Consider the following 24258-nt stretch of genomic DNA (forward strand, 5'->3'; position numbering starts at 1 on the left):
CAAGTCATTTTCAACATATTTCACGCAGATCAATAAAAACCTTAAATTTCATTAACTCTTATTTTAAATTTAATAATTTTTTAACATTGTCCCTATTTAATATATAATATATCTCATCAGAACAAAATCAACAAAAAGATAAAGTTGTATATTTATATGAAAATTTCCTGGGACAAGAGGAGTAATAAGTGTGTGGATACATGCTTCATATGCTCCACTTGTGAGCGATTATGTTTACCAATAATTAAATTATCTTTGCTGATTTTACCCAGGAAAAAAAAAAATCTCCGCTAAGAAGGGAAACCCCCCCGGGGGGGTTACGAAGGAACTTATTTGTGTTTCTGGAGGAAATATGTCTTATTTTCTTGAAACTTTTGCTCTCACGGTTATGAGGATCATGAAGGAAGCATAAGGGTTTTCTTGCGTTTCCTTATCCCTGTTCCTCCACAATATTTGGTCCAGGGCCCAGGACAGCAGCAGGTGACGACTGACGACAATCTGAAGGCTTTTGATCTTCGGTTGCTATTTCTATTTGGACCTCGTCAAGAAGGGACACTGTTTAAAGTTTCCCCTCTAGATTTAACTTGTGCCTTTTCTGTGGAATTACAAGTCTTGTCGCTACTAATTTACTTATTTTTTCCGAGTTATGGCAACCTTCTAACACAGTTCATTAGCTGCAAGTTTGTTAGTTGATGATGCGGCCAAACGCTTGAGCATACTATATTATTTGTCATTCAAAGATGTACTTTTTTTTTTAATATGAAGGAAGAGTCATGACTCATGCGGTTGACTTTATGGTTTTATGTATTCGCAGCTTGTTCTATCTGTTGAGGTAGGTAGCTTTCCGACTGACTTCATGTTATGATTTTGGTATATATGATTCAACTGCTTCCTATGACCATCCCTACTTCTTGATTTAGAAATATGCAATTTTCCCGTGGTTATTGACTTTTATAATCTTATTGTTTACGGGCTTCTCTTCACGAATACGATCCAGTGATCAGAGAGGTTGGGCTGCATTTACAGGCACATATAATATCTCATAAGCAGAGGTTGGGTTGCTACAAGCTGAAATTCGAAAGGGTAAGCTTGCTTCAGAATGATTTTTTGACGAATAGAAGCAGTCCTCTGTTTTAGAAACATGTTGACACGACTAATTCAAATTAGCCGTGCCCAAACTAGGTGGCAGTTAGGTGGTGTGCCTTGAAAATGGCTGCCTAAGTGGTGCTTACACTTTTAAAAATCGTGTCATTACAGATAAAAAGGCAAATGGGGGCTGCGCATTGAATTTGGTGGAGCAGCTGAGGGGAGTTGCTGCGTTGAAAACCACCCCCCCACTTACTGTAGATTTGTTGGAGAGCGTTCTACTTACCACCATCACCCGTAGACACACATATATGCGCCCAGCTCTTCCTGTTAATTGTACAGGACAAACCATGACTGCATCAGTTGAAGATTCTGCTGTGCACAAGAAAGCCATCCAGGAGATAGGCATGGAAGAGGACGAGGATCTATTTGAGATTGATCTGGACGCAGTGAACGCGATCCCACCACCTCACTATTGGGAAAGTTACAATACTTCCACTGGCAATGCACTTCTCGCCAATTGTTTGCTTCCCATTTCTGATATCTCTGTTGCTGTTCCGGCCGCAAGTTCAGTGTGTGTGGCAGCGACAACTGAAGTTCTTGGAGATGTTACAGAGCCTGTGTCGCTGGGGGAATATCTTAGGTTGCCATTCTTGGGAGCTTTTGAACTTCTTAATCAGAAAATGCAAGCACAACCACCCTTCGTGATTCATTATCATTGATCTTGATATGTCACCGTACCGTGTTATGCCACTGAGCAGCTAGTGGCAAAATCTCCATCTCTTCCTTGCTTTGATTTTGTTGTGTTATCGTAGTAAAAAATTTCTCTGTTCTGTTGGGCATGGAAGTTGAGTCACCATACACTGTAAGAGTTTAGGTAAATTCCTCAATCAAATACATACGGATACAGATTACCATGATCATGGGTTTAATTTCCCTTTCTCGGTTTGGAAATCCAAGTTTTAATTGAAGTAATGATACACCATAGTGCCGACTTGAAGACCTATCCTTGGTCTATAAACTCCCTTGAAATCGCGTTCGCACCGGATTAAACACTTTTCACACTAAACAGAGGTTTCGCACTCAACATGTGAAACATATAGGCAGATATTGATTGCGTATCGATGATCACAATTTATGCGCGATGGGGATCAGGTCACCTGTTCGCGCTTGAATGAACCAAACCAGGGCCCTAACGAATTTCTGTATGGTTGTTTTGTTTTTATTTTGCCAAAAGTATAGCTGTTGGTGATTCTCATGCTTGCATCACCCGCACACACACCTCCTTCACTCCAAACTCATCCTACACCATAGGTGAAATGAGAGCACATCGGTCCGTATGAAGGTTGATATTTGATCCTTACCTGATAAAATTTTGATTTTGATTCCTACAATTTCATGAGAGCTTGGTTTGAATTAACACTATTAAGTATATAAGCCAGAGCTAAAACTTAATAAAAATATAAGGACCATATGAGTTTTGGTTTTGGTTTGTATATTTAATAATATTAACATCATCAAGTGCCTGTGAAACTATAAAAACCAAAAACTACGGTGATGAACTTGTAAGGCTTAATAATAGGATTGAGTTATTAACCCATATGTTATTTAGGGATTTCTTAATTTACGTGCAAAACTTTAGCACAAAAGAATTGAAGGGAGGTGGTATCTACTCAGTTGAGCACATTCTATCTTATAGCAATGATGAGCATGGAATTATCATCACAATTTGGACCATCCAGATTAATTTTGAATGATCCAGATTCAATGTAAATCTTTTATATATTTTAATTAATTTTTTGTTTTAATAGATACATAATTTAAAATAAGGGTTAATATAATTTTTGGTTTCTCAAGTTTATTTTTATTTTGGTTTTGGTCCTCCAAATTTCAAATAATGGATTTTGGTCCCTACAAAAACAAAATGGTCTAGATTTTTATTAGATTATAAGGATCCATATTATAAATGAAAAACAATTTGAGGGATTAAAATCAGAATAAGAGTAAACTTAAAAGACCATAAATTATATTAATCTTTAAAATAAAGATAATCTTATAACTAAATTTTTTTAAAAAAAGTTATTATTGAAAAAATGACATATTAAAAATTTTAACTCTGGACTATTCATATTAGATTTTGAATGGTTTAAATTACATTACTATGTACTCATCAATGTGATGTGCACTAAACGAGGATCCTAGCATTTATTGTCTCTTCCCCATGCGTCTGTTCTCATCATGCAATCACATCATGAAGACTAAATAATTTGTTTTTACAATGGAAATTTTGCGGATCGAATTCGTCACAAAAACTTTAACTTGCATCACTTTCGTCTCTGACGGGAAAATGGATTGCAAAATTTGTCATCAAATCAGTTTGTAACGGATTCTTTTTTATTTCGCTTGTCGATTTCCATTCAAAATCTCATTTATTTTACAGTTTTGAATTTATTTAATTATAATTTGGTCATTTTAATTTTAGATTAATTTTTATTTTTGTTCTTTAAATTTATTTATTTTTATTTTATTCTCTTGATATTATCATAAATTAGGTGATCTCGGCATTTCACAATATATGAGAATGCAAAACATGGCATACAATTTATGAATGAGACAATATTTACATTAAACTAGAAATGCCTCTCCCGTACAATGCACGGATTAACATATTTGATTAGATTTAAAATTCTAATAAATTATATTATTTAAGGTGGTTCAGCATTCATTTCTTATAGGAGTATGATTTTTTAATTTATTCAAATAGGATTTAAATTAGAGATGCAGAATTTAGAAAAAATAGATGAAAATTTGAAATTATTTATTTATTTTTTCATTTAAGCCTCCGCTTGACATATCATTTAACTATGATGCTTCTTATTTAATTTAATATATTTAAATCCTAATTAAAATATTATTCAAATTTAAAATTAATTATTAATTTCTTCAGTTGAGCTTCTAATTGAAATCTTATTAATTCAATATATTCAAATCCCAACCAAGATGTTATTTAAATCTCATTAATTAAATATATTTGAATCCCATAATATCATACCTGACCCAGGTTTAAACAAACCAGATATTACAAGTTCTTAAGAATATAGTTGATTTTTTATACCTATCATGTCAAGTTCTCCAATTACACATTCTATTTTTAAAATATTAACATTTAGTTATAAATTCACATAAAAAAAACACATGGCCATGTGTGATTAGAGAACTTGAAATAATAGATATAAGAAACTTGATATAAATATTTTCCGAGTGAATAAATATACAGGTTATTGTAAACTTTATATTTAATTTTGTGACAATAATGATTTATTTTTACTTTTCTTCAATCTATCTATTAACTTGGAAAAAAGTTTCTTAAATATAAGTTATATCATATTAAGTTATTAACATGCCTTACATATAAGACAAACTCCTCTACATATTTACATCGTATACTGTAAAATTACTTTTAAAACTATAATTTAATTTTTATATTGCCACTCCCTTGATAGTTCACACCAGCGGGCGCTAAACAAATTATTCGAGCAAGCAATATGATTCGGGTCGACCCCGAGGAAAAAGAGAAGAAAAAGTGACGTTGGCGGTGCATGAGATTTGAGAAAAGGCAAAGGCAAAAACGCATTTGGTTTCCGAGTCCCAATCAATTTGCTTTTGGCAGAAGACTAAGACACAATTTTTTCGGCTAAAGAGAATAAGACAGAATCGAACCTCCCAAAAATTATTAATGTTTATTTATGGGGCCTCACTCACATCAATATTCAATAGATGAGAAATGAAAAATAATTATATTTGGAATCATACTGTATCCCTACTTAATAGCTTAGGACACATACGTGTAATACACTTTTTAGCTCTGCAAGAAGTTAGAGGGACATCATCTGATATGTACGCTAAAATCGGTGGTCAAGACTGTATGACCACTATCATTATTACAGCTCTGCGCCAACTACATACGTGTCGACCAGACAGGTATAGTGTCGACCTTGAAACACTTGATCGTTGGCTATTCATCCGGCACACCCTTCCTTCTGGTTATTTGACTTACAACGGTAAAGCGGACGACATAAGAGCAACCTATTCAAGTATACACACACACACATATATATATGCGTATATATATATATCTGACCAATCTCACGTTTGAAGGAGAGCAGAGGCAATGGATATAAAGCACGTCTGCGTGGGAGCGCTTGCTAAAGTAATAATTTTTATGTCTGAACACTAGAATTCAGACTTGAGAATAACACCAAGACACATAGAGAACCCTAAAGGCGTGACGAACTATAGTAAACCAGGTTTCTTATTTCTATGAGATCCCCTGTTATACCCACAAGGTAATATGCATACATGAATACAGTACAACGATCTGATGGAAAGTGAGCATGAATATGTAGCAGAGTCCAACGAGAAATGATAGTTTCTGCCACGTTTCTCAATCCCATACGCTGAAACTACCATATATCCTAGCATCCCCCAGCATCACCGGAGAATATATAGATACATAATCACTTTATTCCACACATTAATTGATTATCAATTACCAGCTAATTAGTTGATTTGGTTGACTGATACTAATTGAAGATCGATCAGCGTCTTCTGGCTGCGGTTTCTCGTTGCGCATTGAAGTAGACGGCAGCGACTGGAAGGCCAAGCTCGTTTTCTGCGGCAAAGTTGCGGGTGTTGAAGTGATCCCTGTTGGAAGGAGAAGCTACACACTGCCTACGGTTCTGCTTGAATAGCACAAACACGAACCTGTGGATCCCTATATTAGGCTTTGGGATCTCATAGCTCACCAACTCTTTGCCTGCGATTTACGTATCAACATCAAAAATATTACTCTCTAGATCTCTCCCAGTGACTGTCGTTTTATCAGATCAATTTGTAATTTATAATTACGAGGTATGAACGTACCAAATGTGGCATCTGTTGTGCCGGGGATGTCAGTTACCAGCCTGAAAAAACACACACAATTTCCACCAAATTTGACTGTTAGATAGATCTCAATAATTAAATTGCTTTGTACCTTGTCAAAACATGTTTTCTTCGCTGTCTGCCCCGCTGTCTCAGTCTGGTTTTACTTGATTTCAAAAGTAACGGTTAGAAACATGAAGTTTTGCAGATGTTCAGGTTTAATTACGTCTGCAGGCTAATGATACTGTGATGAAAGGGGCATACACATGATTAAGAATTATCGGACACAATTATGCGTTTGATTATATTTATCATTTTATGTCATCTATCACTAGCTAGCTAGGCTGTCTGGCGTCAAGAGTGTCACCTAACGTAATCATAATTTGGACATTAAATAAGACAATTTGTTTTGATTATCAAAAAGAAAAATAAAAAACTGGTTATTAGTTTGATATACCACTGCAAGTGCTCTCTCAGATAAGGGTCACTAGGGCCTGGAACATCCGGGTCTGTCATAACCTGCATAGAGAGCATTCTATTATTGTACAAGAGGTGATTAAGTAAAATAATAGAAAAGAATTTCAAAAAGTGAACCAGCTCTCTGAAAGGACGTTGTTTATGAGTTCTAAATATTAAAAAGAAGCTTGGTAAGAGGAGGAAGAAATTAAAGGGTTTGGAAATACCAGAGTAAAGAAGGACCTCATATCAGCTCCAGCAATCTCAACCCTAGGCCTGGCCGTCACTGCCGAAGGGAACAGTTCATGCCCATTAAACACTTGCTTGTTGTTGCTGTAAGTCACAGTCATTCTCACACTTGGGTTGAAAGAATCAATGACATCTCCTATCACCCTCCCCACAACAAGAGGTTCTGTTGGCATTCTTGCCATTGCAAGAGTAAGTGACCAGTGACGAGGGAGGATATGAGTACTGGAAAGCGGAGACTACTAGAATACACCCTCAGTGATGAGATTAATTATCCCTACTCAGAAATGCGAGAATGAGCTCCGTATTTATAGTGTTTTTAAAGTAACTTTAAAGGAACATATTTCTTTTAATTCTGTACTCTTATAAAAAACATGTATTCTTTCTTTTTTTTTACTTTTTGCCCACGAAACATGCATTCAATTCCTTATCTTGATTATTATCTGACTTCTTTACTAAAATATGATGGGCATATGTAGGCTTTATAACTCAATACTATTGTACGGACGTATTTTTTTTCCTAAAGCAATTCTTGATATATGTTATAGTTTAATTTTATTGAAAAAAATATGATGATAGTTAAATTCATATATAGATATTTGCAATTCTAAAATTTAATGATAAAGACAAACATAAAAGATATAGAAACAGACAGAGATTTAATTTCATAAACTGGAAAGGAAACAATATGATGAGCTATCTTGATTGAAACACACAGAACGTCGTACGGGTCAAAAGAAAGAAGTCAATAACAATACTAAAATGCTAAAAATGCTCCCTGGGAGCACTAAAAGTATATAATAGGTCTTTTGGCACATCATTTCAACGAGTAATTCGTTATATGGGATTTCTGCTGAAATCATATTATTATACTGGATGGCCATCATGATTTGACAAAAACCCTTCCCCATGGGTCTCACCGAATCGGTTCCTGATTGGCTAGCTGTATCCCTAATCAATGAATTTCTCATCAACGAGGCGTTTCTTTTTAAATTTTGAACCCCACCTCATATCAGAAGGCATCATGATCATGTGAAGTAATCTGTTTTTCGTGGGTCCATTCCATGCAAGTTGTCAGGTTGGCTGTTTTATTGGTCTATTAAAAGCCGGAAAAATCTCTGGCAATTCTTCTTCACAATCACATTTCAGAGGCTGATCATCATAAAGTGAGATTATATACATCCTAAGTTTTGTATTGAATGCTTTACGACTTGCGTGAAGAACCTTTCCTTAATTACATGCACAAAACATATGTGTATTGCTGTTTCAGGACGTGTGATTCTTCTCTCTTCTTATTCTAGTCTTTTTGGGAGATTCTTGCGGAACGGTGCAGGACATAAAGAAGCTCCACCACCAATGCTCAAGGCTGCCTATGAGGGTGTTTGTTAGTGGGTAGTGTCATTTCAGAATAAACACGGACTCAGGGATTCAACGCAAGTTTCCAATTTTAGGAAAGGAACAAGGATGGGTTTCTTTAACTAGAAGCTGCTTCGATAATACGAATTTTTAACATGTTCTTCTTCTGTTTTTATTCTTTTTGTTGACGCGCGTCTGCATATGTGCACTCTCGTCTTAAAAGAAGGGGCAAATTTATTTTTAAAAAGAACATCACCAACGTTCAGTGGCATGTATAGCTGGATTTATAATTTATCATTAATTAATAGCAAGCACCAGTTCTTTTGTTTTTTGGTGAGGATCCCAACAAAAAAAAGAAGAAGAAGAAGCAGAATGGAATATGACATGCTGGGGGAGTTGTTACTTTTATATAGAAGATATATATGACACTAAACTACAAAAAGTGTTTGTGTATGTCTATCCAATGGCCACGATATATGTGAAGAGGCATGATTCTAAACTGGCCCGAAAGCACTAATTTCCTATTATGGTGACCATTAATATTTTCCTTCTAGATTTAGGAAATGCATATGGAAACTTCATCTCCTAAAGCCTAGTTCGAGCTTTGGAATTGCGGGAAAAAGCCTAGCTGCCCGCATTTCTTCTGGTGCCTTTTTCTTTTGGGCGCACCGATTCAATCACACATGCGATCCAACCAGATATGGACACATGTTGCAGATTGGACGATGAACTGCGGAAATAATAAATAAAAAAACGCAAGTAGTTTTTGTTATTGACGTTTTAATGATATTTTTTTTAGTTTTTGCTTATCCCTTTATTTTTTTAATCATCAATTTCCTTCGATCTAGCAGCTTCTTCATTCGTATTTCCTATACTCAAGTCTCCTCCCCAAACAGTAATCTCATATCCATTTTCTATATTCTGATCCCTCAGACCATTGTGTCGTTCCTCCCTTTCTCCGCCGAAATCCCAATATCATCGTCTCCTTTAGCATCGAAATTTCAGGATGATCATCTTCTTCGGCACCACTGTCTCCGTTGAGGGCATACCCATAAATATACAGGACTCTTCCAAAATTGAGAAGGCCCGGAACCCATCTTCCCAAAGTGATTTTATTGTAACTGTGCAGCCCGACAGTTAAGTGATAAGATATTGAGAGCAAAGATCGTGTGTAGTACTATATGACTCTGTTTTTTATTATAAGTCACTTGTATCCTAAATCCGTAAACCAATAAATACATTAAATTAACCAGTTTTTTTTTAATATTTATCCTTATTAAAAGTTGAGAGAGAGAGAAGGGAGAGGGGATGGATTGCATAGAAAATGAAAAGTTGAGAGAGAGACGAAGAGAGAGATTAATTCATTTTTTATTAAATTAATAGGGATAAAATCGGAAAAAGATCATTAATTATGCTACAAATAACTTATATTTTGAAGTAAACTTTTAGAGTACAAGTAACTTATAACAAGGAACAGAGTGATAACGCAGGTCCTGCTAATTATAAGTATATAAAATAAAAGGTATCAAAAAATGTCCATAGCCAGAAAAATTACTTGCATGAATGAAGAATAACATAACTAATTGCTTGCATAAATATTATATGTTTTGTTTTCTAAACTAAACAAGCCTAACTAGCCTATATACAGAATGAATTTTGCTCATCAAATATGGATCATCCAGATCTAATGTGAATGGTCCAAATTTAAGTTCTTTTTTTTTAACAATTATTTTAATAAATATAAAATATAAAATAAAGGTAATTTCTTAACTATATTTTTTTAAAAATATTTTTTATTTACAAATAATTAATTAAAATTTTAAATTTGGATCCTTGGGATCATAATTGCATAGTCTTGGATCTTCATCACTCTAATGAGTACCGAAAGTTATTGCCCTACGTACTCCTTTGGGCGCATGTGATTTTGATATTCATGTAAATTTATCGTCCCGCCAGTATATATAATTAATGGTATTTATTTTCGTGATGGGCGGGCAAGGTTTAGAAGATGGAGACGGTAATAAGGGAGGTGAGAGAAGATTTTGAAAGTGTAATTAATGATGGTTGTGGTTGTGGTGGTACAAGAATGGGTGAATTTAGATGTACGGTTATAGAGCCGTTGGAATAAAAGGAAGGTGCAATCTATTATAAACACAGGCCCCCGAGATTACTTTTCTTCCAACAATATAGGTGCATCCGTACATGAGAAACTCCTGCTCCCTTGATTATATCTGATTCGAGGCTGCTTAGGAAGCAATGAAGTCAAGCATATAATTCGTCACCACAAGTCCCGTATATTCTAACAGCTAGCTAGCATGGTGATGATATGTGTCGTCCAGTGACTTAGTTTATTTGATTCAGTTTAATTTAATTGAGCCTCGATGCAATGTTGTGACAGTCCGAATTGATTTAAAAAGCGCTAGCCAGATCTTCTGAATTAGGTATGAAAGGCGAGCCTTTTCAAATTTTTACGACCGTATCATCTGAATCCAGCTGCCTTGACCATATGGCCGCCCCAGTCAAGATTAATATCAGGATTATCAGAAAATTGAAAAAGCTAGCGTTGAATTGAAATTCATAAAGAAGTCGAGTTTAATGTTGCGCACCTGAGAATGCCGGTGAGATTGAGCGATGGCCTTTGCGGCTTTGCCGATTGTGACCTAATTCTTCGAAACACAGAAGGTAGGAGAACTGCGAAGACGACACGCAACCGATTGCGCCAATTTAACAAGACGACGACAATTGCCAACAGCGCTTCTTCCATAGGTTTTTCCACAATTAATTGGTTTAACTCGAGCAGCCAAATCTCCTGAACGTAACGAGCATTTTCAGCCATCGTTAGCGGGCAATGATGAACGAACCAAAGTTGCGAAGCATCTTAACGATAAAATGACCAAGTGAGAAAAATGCGCGGGCATGTGAGGAGCTGTACAGTACAATGGCTAACTAAAATTCTTCAGAGGTGGGATATATAAAACAGAATGAAAGCGTTTCTTGCAAAAATTCCAGTACCTAAACGCATGAAAAGTACTCAGTGCAGACGAAAGAGAAGTAATTGAGAAAGGAAGAAGACGAATGGAGAAGAGATCACCCTTTCACGCCCTTTTTGCCCGCCCCCCCTTCCTCCGTCTCGTGGCAACTTATTCTACGTGACTGAATTTCATGGCCCTCCACATTTAATTTGTAGCATCAGTTACAGCCACGTGTCCCACGTTGCTAACTAACTTCTCACCATCAGACTCCCAACTCCCAAGACACTGGCTTCGTATAAAACGTTCTTGCATCAAATATGTGCGTCAACACTCAACAGGCTCAGGATCCGCAGGGGCGGTGAGAGTCTGGCGCGCTGTTCACGACCGCCTCGCGTTGTTGTTAGTTAGAAGACCGCACGTCTTGATCACCCAGGACAAGGTCACATGGACTTTGTTTGCAGTGCCTCAGAAAATTTATTTGATTTTTATTTTGATTTTAAATATAAAATTTTAATCTATTTGTTTTTATATTTATTTTTTTTAAGATAGTTCTTGCAATACTAATAGTAGTTCTAACCAATCTATTTGATTAATAAGAATACTTTAGGAAAGACAACACTTATTTATTACAAATAACTAATCTAAGTAATTTCTTTAATCTTTTCAAATAATTAACTAGTTCTTATATTAAGGACTGAGGTAGTATAAGAATATAAAAGTTAGTTTTATTTTAATTTGGTATAAATATGAAACTCAAATTTTAGTTGGATTTTTAATTTGGTTCTAAATATAAGACTCTAATACACACTTTGTTTTCAATATTATTCATTTTGTTTTCAAGTAATTCTGTAATAGTTGTAATATTAAAGAGTTACTCCTCCGGTCCTTAATGTAAGACCTATTTAACTAATTTGATTGATTAAGGAAGTTAGTAATTAGTTAATTATAAGAAAAGTGAACATTTTTCCTAAAACACCATAATCATCTTTTTTAATACCTCCTCTCCTCTTCTATTTGATTATGGTTGAGGGAGTGTCTATAGGGGTAATTTAGATAAACTGATAATTGATATGGGTCTTATATTTAGGACCAAAACAACTCAAGAGTCCTATATAAACGGAGGAGTACTATCAATTTGTAATTTGAACACATATATATGATTAATAGGAGTGTTTTAGAGACTATAACATCTATTTACTACAACTAACTAACTTAATTAACTCTTTTAATCTCTTCAAATTAGTCCATTAGATAGATAGAGGTGATACTTTTATTTTCTTGCTCAACATTGGGCCAAGCCTCGTATTTTGGATATATTTCCCTTTTTTTTTTTAGCAACACAGTTTTTTGGTTTTAAAAAAGCAATATTAAATCTTAATCTGAATCGATTGAAGTCTTTTGCTCAACTAAAGGATACTCTGGAAATTCGTCAACATTACTATGAGGTAAGCACAAATGATAAAACCGTCAAATGTATCATCAGAAACTGCAACTTTTGCATGACAGTACACACATGATATTGTTGTCGTTTGCCATGATCTTCTTGCAGTCTCCAGGTTACTGATAAAGAATTCAAACTTTGCCCTGGGCACAATTCTTGAAAAGGTTGTTTTGGTGCAGAATTCAAGACAGCTCTGTGTGTTGAAGGATCTCTTTACTCATGACAGTACGATGAGATTGATGCGGAGGGAAAACTACTTGATTGGAAGGCTCAGTCCTACTGTGAAATGTGGTCCTAATGGAACACAATATCGTCTAATATTAACCAAGACCCTGGAGTGGACTTAAAACTGATGCATCTTGGAAAGCACGTTTGATCGGTGCGTTACCTGCTACACAGATACCTCTTCCTTTTTTTTTTTGGGTCACCTCTTCATGTAATTGTAAGTGTGCATATTTCTATTTGCTAGTATAAATTGTGTGGATATAGGCCTTTTGACTTTACTTCATTTGAGGAATACTCATTGACTGATCTGTTGTCTTAAACAATTATAATTCATAATTCTGACTCTTTTGTTTGCTAAAAAACTGTAAATTGCCATATGGTGCTGTGAAAAATAATTGTGGCCTAGATACATTTAGCTTTATGTGTGTTTATATCAATTTTTCAACCCCATATATTCAATTTCCACGTGACTGACGGTTAACTTTCTCACTTCAACGTGTAATGAGGATTAATTTTTCGCGATAACATTATGAGTTCACATATTTCAAGATTTCGGTCAAAACTTGTATTCAAGAGGCTAGAGAACTCTCCCATTCACACACTAATTCCTTGACCCCTCCCTGAACCCTCCTTTACAGTATATAACCAGCCACCATCCTATTCTATCCCCCTGTCTCTGACAACACCTTACGACCCATGGAAGGTATTGGCGATTACCCCCCTTCCCCGGGCCGCCAAACCTTTCTGGACACCTCACCGTCTATTATAACAACTTGGATCCTTCCTTATTATGTTTATCCGGCCCTAATTCCATCAGGTACCAAAAAGTAGGGTCCCTATCTCAATAGTACTACAAGAGTTTGTGCTTGGTTTCTGGCAAGAGTTTATAGCTTTTCGTTCTGTTTATCGGTTGGGAGGAAAGGGAGGAGGCTTCTTCAAGTCTGAACCTGTATGTATGACTGGATGAAGAAGTTCCAATGAAATTCGGTGTTGATTGGAAGTTATCAAACCCATGTTGATATAATTAAGCTTAATGAATAACTGAAATCCTGACCAATGCTTCTTTCTTCCTTGTTAACTGTTGGCTATTATTATAGATAGTATTACATAAAGAGACATGGAGAATGGGTAATCTATGAATATGAGGAAATGCTTTCTCTAGTTTGAATAGTCCTTCAATAGGGAGTGGGAGAGTAAGGGCTCTTTTGGAACAGTTTACAAATAACTTTTCAATAGTGATTTAAGAAATACGAGACAAGTAAAATGAAACGTGCTTATAGAAAATTTCTACTATGATCCCAAACAGACACTAAATGCGGTACTTTTCCTTTGAAGTTTTTGTACTTGTATCCCACTTGAATGAATGTAGGCTAATATTTGTCGTTTTTTAATTAAGTAATTTTTTAGCATTCATTATGCTGTACTTCTTTTCGTTACAAGAGATTTATTGTCCAATACATAATAACATGAATGTGGCACGCTTTGTCCTCAGAAACCTCTGTGTTAGAAGGAATTTTGTGTCCAATCCGCAGATATTAAAGAAAAGGCCCGTGGTAGTTGGGCTTGTGATGCTTTTACTTCTCCATGTCTTGTCATATTCATGCTGGTACACATCTTTCTCCATGTCTTGACATCCAAGCATGGCAACATCTTGAAAAGGTCAAATCTGTCAAGGTGGATCTTAGGGAATTCAATGAGGTATCATTATTCTTTTTGTTCTTTATTTATGGAGACTTCAGTTCATCTCTTTTTACTGTACCTCTTTTCGTTACAACAGATTTATTGTCCAATACATAATAACATGAATATGGCACGCTTTATCCTCAGAAACCTCTGTGTTAGAAGGAATTTTGTGTCCAATCCACAGATATTAAAGAAAAGGCCCGTGGTAGTTGGGCTTGTGATGCTTTTACTTCTCCATGTCTTGTCATATTCATGCTGGTACATCTTTCTCCATGTCTTGACATCCAAGCATGGCAACATCTTGAAAATGGTCAAATCTGTCAAGGTGGATCTTTAGGGAATTCAATGAGGTATCATTATTCTTTTTGTTCTTTTATTTATGGAGACTTCAGTTCATCTCTTTTATATTCCATCCCTTCATTTTTTTATTATCTTGATTAATTTTGGAGGAAGCAAATGCTGGATGAAGACGATCTTCTAATTTTTCATCAAGGAGACATTTGTCTGATGTAAGTTGGAAGACCATCTTCTTCCTAGGCGTAGCTTCTGTCAAAATAATGAATATATGATTGAGATGTTAAAACAAAGTAAAAAATAGAAACCTGAATGCCCATATAGATGTGAATAGTCCATTTCTGCTCCAGCCTCCCGGGAAGAATAGAGGATACATCCATAAGAAAATATATTCTATTAGAGAAAAGGTTCGAAATTTGTGCACGATACCTTTTAAGCCCATATCTCCTCTTGGAAAGACAATATTATTCAAATCTCTAGCCTCCTTGTCCCGAGAAAATATTTTAAATTATTAACTAATTCCCTACTGAATTGTAATGAATATGATGAGGCCTTAGTTTCTGTCTTTCTTCATTTGAATCACTATACTTGTTTGATGTAAGCTATCTTATTTGAAGGGATCCTATATATTGATAGCCACATCCGTAGGATATGATGATTTAATGAGTTAGTGGTATTCGATTGTGCATTTTAATGATTTCTTGCTCATATGCTTTCCTGTATTTTACATTTCTAAAGGTATTAATAATTTTAATATGGTATTTGCAGTTGTCATTGTTAGCATGGTGAAATTTGTACCTCTTTTTGGCTAAGCTGACATATCACTTCTGTGTTAGGTGGACCATCTCTTCGAGCATCGGATTAGTAGCAGTGTAGTGCATGCCTCTGATTATCTTAAGCAATTCCGTTCAACTATTTTATCTACCTTTGTAAAGCTCATATCTTTTATGTTTGGTGGACTTAACTGCAATTCTGATCATCTTTGCCTTTGTTTACGAACCTTTGCTTAAGGCACAGGTATTGGACTTTAACTGATTTCGCCTAACAGATGTTACACATATGTATATCACAGTAACTACCTACAAAAATTGCGGATATGTTGTCAAAAGTTGTTATGGTTTGCTGCTGTTTTTGGAGCTATAACAGCCACCAGTCGGGCTGCTGTGACAAACGAGTTTCTGGTCTCAGATCCAGAAGGATCAATGTCTATGGTGGTTCGGCATGCACATTATATGCCAAAGAGATGGCGTGACAAAGAAAGTACTGAAATATAATGGTCCGCATTGAGTTCCAAACCCTACTTCAGGAATTCTCTGTAATTCTTGGTTTGAGGCACTTGTATTAATCTTGATCTGTCATTACGAGTTATCTGTTGTCTATCTGAAAGCGCTGTTTGAATACCATTTAGTTTCAGGAGATGGCCTCGATCTTCCTCACTCCATGTTTACTTTTGTTAGTTGTCCCAAAGGTCACTGCTTTACTTGGACGTAAAACTTATTTTTTTCATGCACCATATATTATAGTGTCCTAACTTCTTCTGTCCAATTTGCAGCGGGTTGATGATATTTTGCAGTTCATTGCAGATTTCACAGTGAATGTTGAAGGTGTTGGTCATGTTTGTAGGTTAGTATGGACATAACAACTTTCGTTTTTCTTCAGTCTGCATCCTATTTGGCAATAGCTTGGGGCTTCTTAGGATGTTTTCTTGCTTTTCATTTTTGGGTGCAAATGATGTATGGTATTAATCATCTTACGTTGTATCATGAAAACAGCAATTATGCTTCCCGATGCAGTGTATCACGCTTCCGAAGGAGTTCCCAGGGGAAGATGGAGAAATCATTTTTGAGATATTGTCTTAGCCTGTTATTTTGAATTGTGCAAGCCTAATTTGATTGGAATACTTACGTTTCGTGTATGCAATGTTTACGCTTGCGGGGAAGAGGAAAAATCCTGTTAGTTAAGTTCCTTTAATCTCTATCCTGGATGGTAAATTTTGTCCGTTTCCATCGATCCATTATTTGCGTTGGATAATTATTTCCATTTTTATCATTACAAGCGTGCGCGATAATTTCTGGAAAACCACATCTGTCTAGAAACCAAAGAGACGGGGGGGGGGGGGGGGAATCAATGCACCACCTCCTCTTTCACCCTACCGGAAAAATTACAGATTTACATTTGATCTGGAGAAGTGTAACCTCATCAAATCCATCCACATTTGGATCAATCTACGTAGACTTTTTTTTTTTTTTTAAATTGAAGAAATGAACATCTTGAGATAACTCACTAGTTACTTTATTACTGTTGGAAAATATATTGAAAGGCAGATGTGTGAAACTACATGGTCTATGAATTTTCTGCTACTGCTCCAATTCCCCAGCCCAGTAACTCCTATTATGATTACAGCTTTCAGAGTATCTACATGTCATGGGAACCAAATACTCTGGGGAAGCAGTTTTTGCTGAATCTTAAAACCCGGAAAGAGAAAAGTTTACAAGGACATGTAAACAGATACGCATTTTCCCCTCCTGGAATATGGAGCAACGGATCCAGTGGAACACCACATAATGTGGAACTGGCAATCACTTGGGTCTTCTATGGCCAAGAGATGCCGATCGAAATAGAAATCCCTATCTTCTTGATTGTTACTACACTTCTCAACCTCGCCATCTGACTTTGAGAGATGTTCCAGCAGAACCATTTGGGAATGCCCAACATCATTCCGGAAATTATTGGATGTCCTCCAATTTAGCACAGAATGAACCTGGGCACGAAGAAGACTCAGGCGAATATTTTGAGGATCGAGCTGCATCTCATTTTGCAGCATCCACAAAAGCTCCCATCTTCCGGGAGACTCCACACACAGACGAAAATAGTAATGATGTGCCAGAATCGGGCTGGAGCCATTGGTGGGCTAGGAGTCGCCCACAAGATGGACAAGTTCAGACAAGCTTTTTTGAGCCTCCAGATTTCAATCACCAAACATATAACTATCATGATAAGCTATCAGATGGAGGCTCAGATGATCAAGAGCAACACTTGGACTGGAGATATTATCAGAGACTATCAAGAACGACACATAAGTTTGACTCAGGGGCAGGGGAATTGAATCTCCATTTTGATAATATTTACAGCGAACCCCCGGAAACTACCACTGTGAACCAAGCGCAATGCGTGGACCAGAGATTATGCAGAACAACTAGTGCATATGACTTGGAAGCAGGGGATCTTCATGTTAATAATATCTATAACAGACTTCCTGAAGCTCTCGCTGCCAGCCTTTGAGTGGTGTGGGTTTGCCTTTCATTATTTGATTGGGATGACATTGCTTGAGAATGGGGAAAGCATACAAGTGTCTGCATCCCACGTCGTGGCCGCCTCTTCTATGTTTACTCGTGGAGACTCTATTCTTTGTTGTATATAAATCCATTGCTCGTTTGTAGGTGCCTTCGTGACGCTGGAGCATGCGGGAAACTTTGATAAACAGCCATCATGCTAGGTGTCCTGATTCATTTTTTATTTTTTATTTTACCTGATTTTAGTTTGTGGTTAGGTTTCTCTCATTTATTTATGAGACTCTGGTTTAGTCGTTGTCCTTGTTAATATGTGAATTGTTATTTATTTTTTTATTTATTTTCATCAAAAGTGGGAGCAAATGCCTACTCCTCCTTCTTTTTTATATAGGATTCTTTTAACTAATTTTGTGGTTTAAGAAATAGTTAAAATTAATTAAAAGTAATTAATATGTAGCAAATATAATTTTTTTTCTGAATATACTCCTATATATAAATAGGTAAATGTGAGAGGGTGATATTGAGATAAATGAAGAAAAAGAATATATTAAATGCATTAAATTAGGGATAAAATATGTAATAATATTAAATGCTCAGACAAGTTTAAAGAAGATTTATAAAAAAGAGACGGATCTATTCAAAAAATTGGATCTTATAATAAAAAATAGAAAGAAGGAGTATGCTCTAAGCAAAAACAAATTAAGTCAAACAAGAAAAAATTGGATTTACGTTGATGGTCACTTGAATATTTCGAGGGTTGAATGTTAATCATATTGGAAATATAATTCTAATTTCTATAAATAACAATTAAAACATACTCCCTACATCCTTTTTTATAGCAACAACTATCATTCTCTTTTTGCTCTTAAATATAAGTAATATTTGCAAGTTGTTTTAAATTTTAGATGCACATTTCCTATTTTGTTCCCATTAATTACTTATTATAATGCCCAATATAAGAGTATTTTGAAGAAAGAACTTCTAATTTCTACCTATTTATTGTCTTTAAGTAATTTTTTAATTTATGTGATGAAGTCTAAGGTTGTTTTATAAAAAGAATGGAGGGAGTATTGTTTTAGATGCTACAATTATAACTTACTTAAAATATCAGAGTTAGTTTGACTTTTATTTTGATCCTAAATATAAGATTTTTAATTCACATTGTCTTTTATAATTATTCATTTTTTAAAATAATCATCATGATAATTACACATGTTAAATATTCAAGTAAATAGTAATTCTAACTAATATATATTATTAGTAAGGTTATTTTAAAAAAAACAACATCTACTTACTACAAACAACTAATTCAGCAAATTTTTTTAATATATTCAAATCAAATAATTAGTTTTTATATTAAAATAATTCACAGAGAAAAAATAAATAGGGTGTCATCTTCATGCGTTCGTATGATCTGACTTCCACGATTGTGTTTCCTTCAGCACTTCGATGTTTGTTTTTCCTCTTCCCATGTCACGCAGTGGCTTTAATTTATTTAAGTGGCTCCCCAATTTCAAAATATCTGAAGAATAACTCGTAGTTATTTATCTCAAGATTTTGTTTTTTAAAATCGTATGACTATTTAATAGGACCATCTTTTATTTTTAATCAGTTTTTTGATTTGATTGATTGATATTAATTGTGATATGACGAGCTTCCATTTTAGATTTGATTGATTGATATTAATTGCGATATGACGAGTTAAATAGCACAAATAAAAATCTAATGTCCAATCATGCTTCATATTTTTCCTCCCTCGAACAACTCTTGGCCTCTTGTGCTTGCGCACCACGCTACATGGATTTGAAGTCAACTGTCATCACCTGCAAAGCGCTGCTCTCTACGAATTTATGTCCAAATAAACGACTTTTTTTGGCTATTTGGATTAATATTTAATACAAGTTCTTGTTTGTAAAGTCATTTTAAAATGCCGAAATCAAAAAAAGAAGTAGAAGAAGGAGATATTTTTATACTCTTCTAATATTTAATATAAGACTTATTTAACTAATCTGATTAGATTAAATAAGTTAGGTAAATTAGTTAATTATAAGAAATGTAACATGTTTTTTCTAAATATCATAATTATATATCTTCTTAATACTTTCTTTTCTTCTTCTACTTAATTATGGTTGAGAGAGTATCTATAGAGTAATTTAGAAAAAATTGATAAATATGAGAAATATGTCTTACATTTAGGAATCAAAACTAATTCAACAATTAAATCCTATATTAAGAAGGAGGAGTATACTAAAAATCACAGTGTAGACGGCCAAAAAAAAATCGAGAGAGCAATTCGTATTCATGTTTATTAATATTTGAATAAAATAATGAAAAACTTTGAATTCAAAAAAAATGTAATAAAATTTAATAACAATTTCACAGGATTCTCTCGCACATCTTCAAAATAGTTAAGCCTAACTACCATTTTCATGAATTTTATTAAATTAAATTTTGTATGTTAATATATTCATATATTTTCTGAAAAGCAATATAAAAAGATGATTATGTATGAGATTAGTGTTTTTTTTTTGGGCCACCTGTATGAGATTAATATCATAATTTTACCTTGACGCGCTGGTGATGTAAAGGAACGAGGACCGTAAACAATTTAAAATTAGTGATTGTGGACCCTACCATGAATTGATCATAGAGGGCTTCTCAATTCTGAATTCTCATTCCTGGTCGGTGGCCAACACTTCCAGCTCCAGATTGGTCACAGTCAGATCTCTCCGTTCTCTGTGTTTGTGTACTTCTGATAAATCTGCGAAACTTAAGCGATCCCTTCGGCCGGTATAGCAGTGGCAGAATATGGCTGCCGGAGTGAGCCGAAAAATATCTGCGGCATCAGCCAGGGCTCATACCAGAAGACACAACAAAAGCACTTCAACTCAGCTTCCTTCAGGTGCCTATCCTCTTTCTTCTTTTCACCTGACTTCTCTCGATCAAATTCTCCATTCGCTGCGTTTGAATCGAAAACTGCACTTTGCTATTTGTGATTATCGGGATCAACGCTCTACGTTTCATTTTAGTTGTGCTCTGATTGTAGAATAAGCATATACAGCAAGTGAGCTTCTAAAGGGGTGCAGTAAATTAATCTTAAGATATACGAACTTCACTTGACCGAGGCTTCTCTATGGCTATCTTGCTGGGAAGCCTAAAGAACTTATCCCGCTTGTGTTGGAAGTTGATATTTTCTGCTCCAAATGCTGTTGATTAAAGAATTCTTTATGTTAATCCACCGGAAAGGAAGCCTCGCGTTCCTATTTTTTAAACCATTGCCGATTAGTGCCAATAACGGTATCTTTTTAGACAAAAAATGGATGAACAAAAGCTTCCCGTGTTTTTCTTTATTAGCAAATTATTCAAAATTTCTGTATTTGTAACCATGGGATAGATTGATGGTTTTTAAGTACGCAAGGTAAACTGTCTCCCGACTTTCAATAAGAAACTACGAAGGTTAGAAATGCACTGGACCTGGCTAATTCCATTGTATCCCGTTTGAGATAATTTGTTCTCTATGTTATGTTACTCTTTTGAATGCTATTTTCCACTTCCAAATTCTAACGCCACAAGCTCTCAGGAATGCTTAAGGCGGCTCTAGCAGTGTTGTTCATTGGATTTCTAGCATGGGCTTTTCAGGCTATTCAGCCTCCTCCTCCCAAACCATGTGGCACTTCAAATGGACCTCCTGTAACAGCACCGAGAATCAAACTAAGAGATGGAAGGCATTTGGCATACCGTGAGTATGGTATCCCAAAAGATGCAGCCAATCATAAGATCTATGTCCATGGTTTTGACTCATGCAGGCATGATGCTGTTATTGCCGAAACCTTATCACCGGTAAGTATTTATCTTACAATTTCAGTATATTGCTTTTATATCACTCTAATATTTATCAATGTTGCTTTTTTCCCAGAAAATTACTGAAGAAGCAGGGGTCTATACCGTATCTTTTGACAGACCTGGTTATGGAGAAAGTGATCCTGATCCAAATCGAACTTTGAAGAGCATAGCTTTAGACATAGAAGAGTTAGCTGACCAGTTGGGATTAGGCTCCAAATTTTATGTAATTGGTTTCTCAATGGGAGGAGAGATTATATGGAGCTGCCTTAAATATATACCTCACAGGTGTGTTTAAATCTGATTTTATTTTATTCTGATGGCATTTAAAAGTGCTAAATAACTATGTCTATTTCTATAAACTGCATTTTTTCTTTTTATTTTTAGGCATGTTTGCATCTTCATGCTTGCCTATGTATGCTGCTGGTGTGAGATTTTGTTTTCAACCCTTCACCATCATTTTCTTTAATAATTTTGCAAATGTTGTCAGGCTGGCAGGTGCAGTGCTCGTTGCCCCAGTTGTCAACTACTGGTGGTCTGGTCTTCCTGCAAACTTAACTAAAGAGGCCTATCACCAACAAAAACTACAAGACCAATGGACGGTTCGCGTTTCTCACTACATGCCTTGGCTAACTTACTGGTGGAACACCCAAAGATGGTTCCCATCAAGTAGTGTAATTGCACATAGTGAAGATGTTCTTTCCCATCAAGACAAAGAACTTATGCCTAAGATGCAATATAGAAAGGATCATATGGTACGTATCCTGCCTTTAGATGGTTACTAGGACTGTGGCTTTGTAAGGAATGTTTTTGAATAGAAGACAGTTACAAACCAGTGGGTCATGTAACTCATAAATTATGTTGCATAGATCTATACCACTCTTGAAATTTGTTAGTAATTGTCTTGCTAAAGATCAGAACTGGCACCAATTCTTCAAAGTCGGTGTGTGAAGTGCATGCTCTGGTCTTTAACCATTGGAAATCCCTTTCTCCAACTATTGAGTGCTACATGAGGTCAACTGGCAACAACCCTCACTGGCTGTGTTCACTAATTCTTAATAATGTTGCCTTGTGTTTATATTAATCTTCTCTCCCTTCCCATCTACAGACTTCCTGCTATTTATAAATTCCATGAATCCTTTGTCTTGATAGTTATGTTTTCGAATTTAAGATTGACTTCTATGTAATATGTTTTAATTTTAAAGCAATATGGCATGGCAATTATGTGCAAATGATAAAGCTTGATTATGCCTGTTTATTGGTTTAGCCATCTGACATTCAATTGCTTTTTTTGACCTTAATAGCTTCTCTTTTAGTGAGTACCGTCTTTTGAAGTATCATTGAGTGTGTTTATTCAGGATTTGGTTAATTAATTGGAACTGGCTTTCTGATCTAACCTCATTATATTTATAATTTGCGTAGATTTTTCTTTTGGTTGTTCAAGCTTCAATTAATATCTTATTCTGTGAAATCTAGCGAGATTTCTCTGCTCAGTAGAGATTTATAATGTTTTTTATAATGTTGGTTCCACAGGCGCAAGTAAGGCAGCAGGGAGAATGTGAATCCATACATCGCGACTTGAATATTGGATTTGGGACATGGGAATTTAGTCCCCTGGATCTGGAAAACCCATTTAAGACTAGTGAAGGTTCTGTCCATCTATGGCAAGGAGATGAGGATCTGCTGGTGCCTGTTTCTCTGCAACGATACATTGCACAAAACCTGCCATGGATTCACTATCACGAGCTTCCAGGCGCTGGTCATATGTTCCCCCTTGCTGACGGGATGAGCGACACTATTATTGAGGCACTGCTACAGAAGAAGTAGGCCATAGCTTTCCTAGACGACTATTGATCAGCTTCTTGTATTTTTTCTGTCTCTGTTATGGAGATTCTGAACTTTCTGATCAGTTTGATCTGTATGATCAATTGACGTTCCTGTTTTGAGAGATGATCAAACATCGGCTGGAATGTTTTTCATAGAAGTTATTTATGCCCTTACCCCGGGAATCTCTATGCAGAGGCATTCTTAGATACCCATACCTCGGTATCTTGGAATCACTTTAGGGGGTGTTTGGAAACCAAACGATGGTTTAGAGAATAATTCTAGATAATAGATTTTACGAAGAATAGATTTTGTAAAAAAATGATTCTGATAAAGTGAGAGTGTTTAGATAATTGTTATCAGAAACACTTTTTATATGTGCAAATTACTAAAAAAGGCATAAGTTAATATGATAATTACATAAAATATAGATTTTATAATATATTTTAATTTAAAGGACTAAAATTGTTATAATATATATTTTTACCAACATAATAAGAACATATGAGAAAATAATTAATGAATATTAATAGGGACAATTGCAAAAAAGACCTTGGAATTGCAAAAACGCAGATAGGGACCCTTGACAACTTCACTATGGGTTTTGACAAGAATAATATGC

General features: G+C 35.4%; 3 protein-coding genes and 1 pseudogene across 4 annotated transcripts; 3 read left to right on the forward strand and 1 right to left on the reverse strand.

Annotated features, from left to right (window-relative positions):
• Positions 1-103: 103 nt before the first annotated feature.
• LOC114738472 (uncharacterized) lies at positions 104-2018 on the forward strand. The gene is made up of 2 exons (XM_028926530.1): positions 104-1083; positions 1258-2018. Exon 2 carries the CDS (start codon positions 1398-1400, stop codon positions 1806-1808), a length of 411 nt encoding a protein of 136 aa, XP_028782363.1. The 5' UTR covers positions 104-1083; positions 1258-1397; the 3' UTR covers positions 1809-2018.
• A 3270-nt stretch (positions 2019-5288) lies between these two features.
• Positions 5289-8967, reverse strand: LOC114738477 (protein CENTRORADIALIS-like). Of its 2 annotated transcripts, XM_028926537.1 has the most exons (5): positions 8962-8967; positions 6693-6936; positions 6467-6528; positions 6010-6050; positions 5289-5902 (listed from the first exon to the last, which is right to left on the reverse strand). In XM_028926537.1, exons 2-5 carry the CDS (start codon positions 6894-6896, stop codon positions 5685-5687), a joined length of 525 nt encoding a protein of 174 aa, XP_028782370.1. In that variant the 5' UTR covers positions 6897-6936; positions 8962-8967; the 3' UTR covers positions 5289-5684. The 2 variants fall into 2 exon arrangements, with proteins under 2 accessions (XP_028782370.1, XP_028782369.1); XM_028926536.1 differs by lacking the exon at positions 8962-8967 and having other exon boundaries at positions 6693-6979.
• Positions 8968-12479: 3512 nt separating this feature from the next.
• LOC114738480 (autophagy-related protein 9-like) lies at positions 12480-17964 on the forward strand (annotated as a pseudogene).
• A 2686-nt stretch (positions 17965-20650) lies between these two features.
• LOC114738476 (uncharacterized) lies at positions 20651-23825 on the forward strand. Its single transcript, XM_028926535.1, has 5 exons — positions 20651-20874; positions 21553-21812; positions 21889-22100; positions 22303-22567; positions 23346-23825. Exons 1-5 carry the CDS (start codon positions 20781-20783, stop codon positions 23637-23639), a joined length of 1125 nt encoding a protein of 374 aa, XP_028782368.1. The 5' UTR covers positions 20651-20780; the 3' UTR covers positions 23640-23825.
• Positions 23826-24258: the final 433 nt, after the last annotated feature.

The sequence above is a fragment of the Neltuma alba genome, unplaced genomic scaffold (assembly GCF_004799145.2).
Source record: "Neltuma alba isolate B1F8T4 unplaced genomic scaffold, ASM479914v2 tig00013594_pilon, whole genome shotgun sequence".
In the NCBI taxonomy this organism is placed as follows: domain Eukaryota; kingdom Viridiplantae; phylum Streptophyta; class Magnoliopsida; order Fabales; family Fabaceae; genus Neltuma; species Neltuma alba.